The 9,157-nt window shown below is 46.2% G+C and overlaps 1 protein-coding gene across 6 annotated transcripts in view; it reads left to right on the top strand.

The window, feature by feature from the left end:
- The first annotated feature begins 165 nt into the window (after nucleotides 1-165).
- Nucleotides 166-9,157, top strand: part of PCDH17 (protocadherin 17) — a 91,160-nt gene continuing 82,168 nt past the window's right edge. For 2 of the 6 annotated variants that reach the window (XM_066988059.1, XM_066988063.1), the window contains exon 1: nucleotides 167-5,440. In XM_066988059.1, coding sequence (XP_066844160.1) covers nucleotides 2,834-5,440 — 2,607 coding nt within the window. In that variant the 5' untranslated portion in view covers nucleotides 167-2,833. Of the gene's footprint in view, nucleotides 5,441-9,157 lie in introns of all 6 variants that reach the window. The other 4 variants (XM_048080697.2, XM_066988055.1, XM_066988046.1 and 1 more) reach the window with 4 other exon arrangements.

The raw sequence follows: 9,157 nt of genomic DNA, 5'->3' as shown, positions 1-9,157 counted from the left end.
ATCAATGGCACCCGCCGCCCGCCGCCACCGCCCCGCCCCCGCCCCCCCCCCCCTCCTCCCACCATTTCGCAGCCCTCCCATTGGCCGAGCGGCGCCGGGGCGGTCCGCCGGCTTGGCCGGCGATTGGCTGCGCGTGGATCAGTATCAATGTTTAAGCCGCGGCGTGCGGCGCATAGAGGCAGTCGGCGAGCGGCGCTGGGAGAGCGCGGCGAGGCGCGGCGGCACCGCCAGTGCTGCAGTGAGGGAGGCGAGGCGGAGAGAGGAGGAAAAAAAAAAAAAAAGAAAAAGAGAGAGCGGCTCCAACTGTTGAATTTTCGCTGAATCTCCACTTGCTCCGCGGGCGGCTGGTGAAATGGATCTGGCTTACCAGGGATCGGCGTGGCTTTTGCGTGCTGTCTGGCTGGGGCTGGAGACCGTCTGTTTGAGAGGGGCCACCCGTCAATGAGGCGGAGAAGAGATCGGGTGTTTCCTTGGGGTTTTGAGAGCCTCTCCACCACAGGTTGCAGAATTAACTGTGTACTTTGGGGTCCGGACTCAAATAAAGGAGAAAAAAAGCAGTGCAGGACTGAGACTCGGAACTAGATCTTTGAGCTATGCATTGGGAACTTATGGGTTGTTTTTTGTTTTTATTTTTTGCTCTTTTAATCTGAAAGATCTCTGATTATTTCACACATAACACTGAGGAAAGGTGGTTAAAAACACTCAGCAAAGCAGGAGACAGACGCGCCTCTGTGCCAGTGAGTGGATAACAGCCTTGTTTTCCTGATCCTCAGTCTCCAGGAGAAAGAGGTATAGTAAAAGTGTAGCTGGATCCGACACCCCCTTCTCTCATTCCTTTTTTTTCCCCTCCAAAACATAAATCTGATTATCTTTTTCTGTCTATAGAGTGAGTCAGAAGCGTTAGGAAGAAGCTGCAACTAATGTCTGTGAAGGGAGGAACATGAGGCGATAGTGAATGTGATTTGTTCCGCTGGATCTGACTCATCCAGCAGATTCAAACACCTGCATTTCTGGATCTGCCATTCACTTATTTCTGGTTGTAAAAAGAATCTGAAAATTTACCCTTCCCCAATATTTACTTATACAGCATATTACTGGGAAAGGTGAATCAGACAGGGTGAATGCATCTGGCATTGCCGCTGTTCTCCCCACTACACCAAGATGCCCGGAGAGACTGCTAAAGCTTGAAAGGGCTGCAAAAAATGCATCACACCAGCCACAGATCTGCATAGGCTTTAAGATAAGCGAATTAGTCGATTAAAAGATCTGCCACTTTATTCATCATCCAGATTGTTTTTTCTCTTCCTCTCCCCTCCCTTAAATGAAGAGGACTAGGCGGCAGTGTCATTGGAAGGAGATGCTGAATAGAAAGAAAAGAGAGGCACTTGACAGCGCAGCCTTGTGAATACAGAGACTGTTTCCCTTTTAGCGAGAGACTAAGAGAGTGTGTGTGTGGTGGCTTTTCTTTCTCTCTCTCCCCCCACCCCCTTAGTCTTTTCCTTTCTCTCTCGCTCGCTTTTTTTTTTTTTTTTTTTTTAAGTCTAGCCGTGCAGCCATGGGTTGCCTGTTGATTTCCTCTCGACTGGAGAGAAAAGCAAACTGGAATTAAACTGCATCTAGAAAAGTGCAGCTCCTCAGACAAGCATATGCAAACACGCATAGATACACAGAGAAAGGATGTGGTGGTGGCGGCGGCTACTGGCCTATCTTAAAGAAACCCAAGTGTGCATCTGATTGAGCACAGCCTGTGATTTCTCTTAAAAGATATATGTTTACTGCTAAGGATGATGATCAGCTGGTGGGTTTCTTAATTTTTTTCCATCCCAAACGGTTGAGTGGGAGGCTGGTAGTAGAGGGAGAGAAAGGAAACTACAAATCCTGACACTAGTTTGTTGTGTCTTTTGTTTTGTTTTGTTTTCCCCTCTACCCTCCAATTCTCATTTCCTTGCCTTCTGATTCGGGAAGGAAAGAGTGAGGGTGTACGAGACAGAGAGGGGGAAATACCGATGGCAGCGAGATGCAGCTCTCCGCCGCAAGCAATGCAAGATTAGATCTCTAAATGCAGCAAAACACTCCCTGAAAACCAACAACCCCGCGGTGCAATCAGACATTTCACTGCCTCTCACTGCACACGAAGAGGGCTTCAACAACAAGCTGAGACTTCTTTTCCCTTCTGTCTCTCTCTCATCCCTCCACTTCATCAATCGCATCGCAAGTGATGAGTAGCAAATAAGCTTTACTCCCTTTGCTTACAGACCTGTGGCCACCACCCCTTTCCCCATGTATATATAAATACACGTCTTAAAAAAAATCTTTTTGATCGTTTTTAGAAAAACAACCACCGCCGCCGATTTTTTATGATTGTTATTTTTATTATCCTTTGTACATCTGCGGAGATTCAAGGATCTGGAACACTTCGCCTGCCCGGAGGAGAAGATCTTTTTGCCAATTTTCTGATTTTTGAAATCCTCCCCCTGCCGAAGTTGGACAGCCGAAGTAACTGCGAGGGGACTGCAAGCACGGCAAGCGCTTGCTGAAAGGCTGCCGAGGCTGCTCCCCCCTCCCCCGCGGCCCCCCCGCTCGCTCGCTCCCTCCCTCTGAGCTACATGGTCCATTTGCTGCCTCTCATCCTGTGTCTCTGCAGATGTTTTAGAGCAACAGGTTCAGGAACTTAAAATATAGGGGTGGGGAGAGAGGAGGAGAGGAAAAAAAAAAAAAAAAAAAAAAGGAACGGTGCTGGAGGAGGAAGAGCAATCCCCGCGCAGGAGGCAGAGAAGACGGGGACAACCTTGGTCGCCGCTGCAGTTGCTGCCACCCCCACCCCTGCTCGGGGATGTACCTTTCCATTTGTTGCTTCTTCCTGTGCTGGGCTCCCGCCCTGTCGCTGAAGAACCTGAATTACTCGGTGCCGGAGGAGCAGGGAGCGGGCACGGTCATCGGGAACATCGGCCGCGATGCGCGGCTGGCGGCGGGCGGCGGGATGCTGCCCGCGGAGCGCGGCGGCCCCGGCGGTGGTCGCGGCGCCAAGTCCACCTTCAGGGTGCTGGAGAACTCAGCCCCGCACCTCCTCGACGTGGACGGAGAGAGCGGGCTGCTCTACACCAAGCAGCGCATTGACCGCGAGGCGCTGTGCCGGCGCAGCGCCAAGTGCCAGCTGTCCCTCGAGGTGTTCGCCAACGACCAGGAGATCTGCATGATCAAGGTGGAGATCCAGGACCTGAATGACAACGCACCGGCATTCCCATCCGACCAGGTGGACATGGACATTTCGGAAAATGCCGCGCCGGGCACCCGCTTCCCCCTTACCAGCGCCCACGACCCAGACGCTGGGGACAACGGGCTGCGCACCTACCTGCTCACCCGTGATGATTACGGCCTCTTCTCCCTTGATGTGAAGTCACGTGGTGATGGCACAAAATTTCCAGAGCTGGTCATCCAGAAGCCATTAGACCGTGAGGAGCAGAGTCACCACACCCTGGTGCTGACGGCACTGGATGGCGGCGACCCACCACGCTCAGGCACGGTGCAGATCAATGTGCGCCTCATTGACTCCAACGACAACAGCCCTGTCTTTGAGGCAGCCTCCTATGTGGTGGAACTGCCAGAGAACGCACCGCTGGGCACGGCTGTCATTGACCTCAATGCCACTGATGCCGATGAGGGCACCAACGGGGAGGTGCTCTACTCCTTCAGTGGCTACGCGCCTGAGCGTGTCCGCGACCTCTTTAGCATTGACCCGCAGAGTGGCCTCATCCGTGTCAAGGGCAACCTGGACTATGAGGAGAGTGGCCTTATAGAGATCGACGTCCAGGCTCGGGACCTGGGACCCAACCCTATCCCTGCTCACTGCAAAGTCACCGTCCGCCTCATTGATCGCAACGACAACGCGCCCACCATTGGCTTTGTGTCCGTTCGCCAGGGAGCACTGAGTGAGGCTGCCCCACCGGGCACTGTCATTGCCCTGGTGCGGGTCACCGACCGTGACTCTGGCAAGAATGGGCAGCTCCAGTGCCGGGTGCTGGGCGGTGGTGGTGGGCCTGGAGCCGTCCCTTTCACCCTGGAGGAGAACTATGACAACTTCTACACTGTGGTCACTGACCGTCCCCTGGACCGTGAGGCACAAGATGAATACAATGTCACCATCGTGGCACGGGATGGGGGCAGCCCCCCACTCAACTCCACCAAGTCGTTCTCTGTCCGGATCCTCGATGAGAATGACAACCCACCCCGCTTCAGCAAGAACCTCTATGTGTTGCAGGTGCCTGAGAACAATATCCCTGGGGAATACCTGGGCTCTGTATTGGCTCAGGACCCGGATCTGGGGCAAAATGGGACAGTTTCTTACTCCATTCTGCCTGGGCACGTAGGCGACGTCTCCATCTACACCTATGTCTCTGTCAACCCAACAAATGGTGCTATCTATGCCCTGAGAAGTTTCAACTATGAGCAGACAAAGCACTTTGAGTTTCGCGTGCTGGCCAAGGACTCGGGTTCACCCCACCGTGAGAGCAATGCCACAGTACGTGTCACCGTGCTCGATGTCAACGATAATGCACCCCTCATTGTCCTGCCTGCCCTCATCAATGACACTGCTGAGCTGCAGGTGCCACGCAACGCTGGGGTGGGCTACCCGGTGGGCACTGTCCGTGCCCTGGATAGTGACTTTGGGGAGAGCGGGCGCCTCACATACGAGATTGTGGAAGGCAACGAGGAGCACCTCTTTGAGATGGACCCCACTAGTGGTGAGATACGCACCTTGCACCCCTACTGGGAGGAGCTCAGCCCTGTGGCTGAACTTGTGGTAAAAGTCAGTGACCATGGCAAGCCCAGCCTCTCTGCTGTGGCCAAGCTCATTGTCAGGGCCTTGGCGGGGCCCCTGCCCGAGGCTGGTGAGCCACAAGTGAATGGCGAGCAGCACCGGCGACCACACTGGGACTTGTCTCTGCCCCTGATCGTGACCCTGAGCACTGTCTCCATCATCTTGCTGGCTGCCATGATCACTATTGCTGTGAAGTGCAAGCGAGAGAACAAGGAGATCCGCACCTATAATTGTCGCATTGCTGAGTATAGCCACCCTCAGCTGGGAGGAGGGGGAGGCAGTGGTGGGGGAGGAGGAGGCAGTGGCAGTGGAGGGGGCAAGGGCAAGAAGAAGAAGATCAGCAAGAATGACATTATGCTGGTGCCCAGTGAGGGCGAGGACAGCCGGGGCCCCCTCAATGTCATGAACGTGGTGAGCAGCCCATCCCTGGCCACCTCACCCATGTACTTTGACTACCAGACCCGCCTGCCCCTCAGCTCTCCCAGGTCTGAGGTGATGTACCTGAAGCCCGCCTCCAACAACCTGACTGTACCCCAGGGACATGTGGGCTGCCATACCAGCTTCACAGGGCAAGGGACTAACGCCAGCGAGGCTCCCCCGAGCCGGATGTCCATAATTCAGGTAGGAGACTTTTAGAATACCCTGGACCTCACTTTAGACGCTGGTTTAACTTTCCATTTTGTCTGCAGTGAAATCTGCTGTAAGGCACCACTGAGGAGATCAACCCAAGTCATTAAGGAGAGGTGGACTTAATAAAAGTTGAAACAGATCACATTTGATGTGTCTGGTTCTGCTGTCACACTGGCATTTCCTGTGTGGTTCAAAAGTAAGTGCTCACTGAAACAAATGGAGCAGTGTAAAAGAGGTGCATGTAAGAGTGCAGGTAGGCGCTTAATCTTGGGGAACTTTGGGTTATTTTCCCAGAAGATCATCAGACAGAGGTGGGCGCTTCCGCAGGTTTCACATTGCTTTGGTTTGGGGTGTAGAGGGGGGAGGACGTTTCTGAAGCAGTCATATCATCTGTAGTAACATGCCATGGGAGAAACTCTACACACTGAGGACATCTATTGCAACAGTGTATTATAGCCCTCCAATCCTGTATGTAAATATGAGCTATCTTTTCCAGATGTATGTTTTTAATTTTTTTAATTTCCTTCTTTAGAATATATATACATAAATATTTATTTTTGACACAGAACAGTATCATTGGGGCCCCATTGCCTCCTCCTCTCCCCATAAACAACCTCCAATTTTTGCTTAGTCAAGTAGAAAAATTGTACGTGGCAACTCCTTTCTACCCCCAAATGTTAACAAAACTCATATCCTGTCATAAAACAGCAAAACAACTAGTCAGATTTCCAGTAGCCTGAGTCAATATTGATTATTGCTTTATAGTGAAAGACTTATGTGCTCTGTCTTTTACCAAAGTTCATTTAGAAATTACAGCTGGGCTGCATTCTGCTGTCAGTTATATCCACACTGTCCTCTACTGACTTTTGTGACTCTGAGAAATGGCAGAATTTGGACCATTGGATATAGGATGCTAATCAAGTGACTTAATTTCTAGCAGATAGTTTAAAATCCAAACTCGGAAGATACATTCCAGAACAGTGAACTCACAGAGTGAAGGTGAGGGCAGAATTTGGCTCCAGTTGATTTAATTTAAAATATTACTTCATGATTAATGCAGCTTAATGTTCAAATACTACAGATATGTTCCAAAGTGATTTTTAACATTTGGATTGAAAGCAGGCTCTGGATAATGACTATTAAATATATTTGAAATGTCATATCTGTTTTGTCCTGTGGTTCTCCTAATATGCTGTTCTGAGTCATAGGGGAATGAGCTGAGTGTATCAGAAGTGACACAGGCTCATTTTGTGTATGCGGCTACTGGGAAAGAAGTTGCACTGTAGACACTTGATGTTTTGAAAGAAAATTCATTATACCTTTGAGTTATCCTACCCTACAGTCTGTGGACATCAAATGTTCTAGTTGCCAGCTGCATCTAACATTTTAAACTAAATAGAGGTGGCCATCAGTAATTGTCAAGTAACCAAAATTCTGGTAACTGTGAATTGAATATTTTTAACAGAAAAAAAAATAATAATAAAAAATCTGTCTGTACAAGGTCACTGTGAACTAATCCTCAACCCGCTATTGAGTTGTGTCACAGAAACAATTTCTTTTTATGCCTATCATGAAGTTGTGTTATTATCAATTAGGTAAGCAGAACAATACTTAAAATCTGGAATTGATTTTAACAAAAAGTGACACTTCAGGAAAAAGTTTAGGTTAGGGCACAACCAGATATAATTTGATTTATAATTCAAGCTTTACAAGACAAATAACTTTCAATGACATATTTGTTTAAGTTATGTCAACTTTTTTTTTTTCAATGTAAAATGGAGTGGTGAGAATGCTAAAAAAAAAAAAAGAATAATATATTTTTTAACCTACTGACAAGTGTAATAGTTACTAAAAGACAGAAAATTTTACCTTCCTACAACTATGTAATGTCTATATAAAGCAATTAATTCATGTATTGATGCTACTGAGTAGTAAAGATTCAATTGTAGTGTAAAATCCCTATGGAAAATATGACTCCTTTTTTACAGTGTTCACTGTATATCAGTCATGACTTTTTTTTTTTTTTTCCGTGAGACCTATATAAAGCTATAAGAGGAATTTCCTCCCTTAATAAGGTGTGTTGTGGTTTCTGTAAGTGTTTTCAACACAGGAAGTGTGGGAAATGTTTACTGTAACTTCACACAGCACATACTGGTATATCTAATATTTTGCTCTTGCTTTCCTCGAATATCTACACAGAGTGTTTGGGATGTTTAGATGGTGCAGATAACAGATTAGGAAACATTTTTTCTGTAGTGATTCAAACATAGTTTTTAATGCTATACTTTGTAGTTATATTAACAAAACACCATATGAAACCAAGCAGTTTTCTATTCAGGAAAGTCCCAGACTCAAAGTAGCTAGATGGGAATATCTGATCCTCTTCACTATGATTTTGTATTACTAAAATACATTTTGTATTCACCATCTCCAGAGTAAATATTATATAAGATTTGCATTTAGACAGTAGAATGTACATTTAGAATGTATACAGTACTTTCTGTCTGGTCCTTTATTTCTGTGTCATGTAAAATTCAAACTGCAAACTTACACAGAAACAGTAAAGGATAAGCCCTCTCTCTGGGTCTAATACATCCTTAATCACTCCAGAAAACCTGCGTCTGGAAGCGCAAATTGCACAGTTAGAATCAAAGGTATAGCCAGTGGGGGGGAAGGAAGGGGGAAGGTGCAGAATCCAAACAGCTGCTTTATCAACTCCTTTCATTAATCAATTCAAAAAAGCAAAAAGGTGTTGTTACCTCAGTAAAGGAAAGCTAAATGTTTTGTAGTGAATATTCACTTTAGTTTTTCCAGATATATTACTGAGTTGTGATAATCCTACACTATATAATTTATACAGTGGATCTGCTTTCCTTCACTCTCATTTTCTCGGCAAGAGTTTAATGGCAGATTTCTGTAGCAGGAAGCCGTTATTAAAACTTTATGTTTATATATATATATATAAATATAAATATATTTACTTATACACTATGGATTTTTATATATATATATACACTAAGTGTTCTATTATTACTTAGTACATTCAATTGAGTTTATAAATATTTAAAATCAAATAAATAATTTCTTTCTTAGTAAGATCCAAATTTTCTCACTCTTATTGGGAGTGCCTAATGTTTTGTTTTGTTTTGTTTTGTTTTTTGTTTTGTTTTTCTTTGCAATAATGGCTATTAACATTAATAAGTATTATGATTCCCCAATTTCTGATGAATAGTATTTTGTTCTACAGACATCTCAGTTTGTATCAATGTACACCTGTGGGTTAAACTCACTGGCTATGGGTTTCAGACTGATGCCAAAGGACCATCACTTGAGTAAAAAACTGCTTGATATGTGTTAGAGCTGTGTAATCTCGCCCCTCTTTAAGCAACTTCTGTTCATTAGTCACAAGGTTTAAAAACTTTGTGTTTATTCACTACTTTGTAGCATTTGGCTATATGCAGTTATTACATGTTATTTATGAACAACGAAATTATTCAGTACCATATTAATTAAATAGTTATATATATATATATGCACACATATAGGTACATATAAAATTTTGGACCAATAGACAAGGATGCTGAATACCTCCAGCATAAGAGAGGCATTGGCATAATAGAGCTGCAAATGCTTAGAGTCTGTGAAAATAGACCATTTGCGATTTGAAGAACAGTGTTTAACTGGGAAGTTAGAACAGCTACACATTAG

The sequence above is a fragment of the Anser cygnoides genome, chromosome 1, assembly GCF_040182565.1.
Source record: "Anser cygnoides isolate HZ-2024a breed goose chromosome 1, Taihu_goose_T2T_genome, whole genome shotgun sequence".
Taxonomy (NCBI): domain Eukaryota; kingdom Metazoa; phylum Chordata; class Aves; order Anseriformes; family Anatidae; genus Anser; species Anser cygnoides.
Note: the sequence above shows the minus strand (reverse complement) of the source record. Positions and strands in the feature narration are given on the sequence as shown.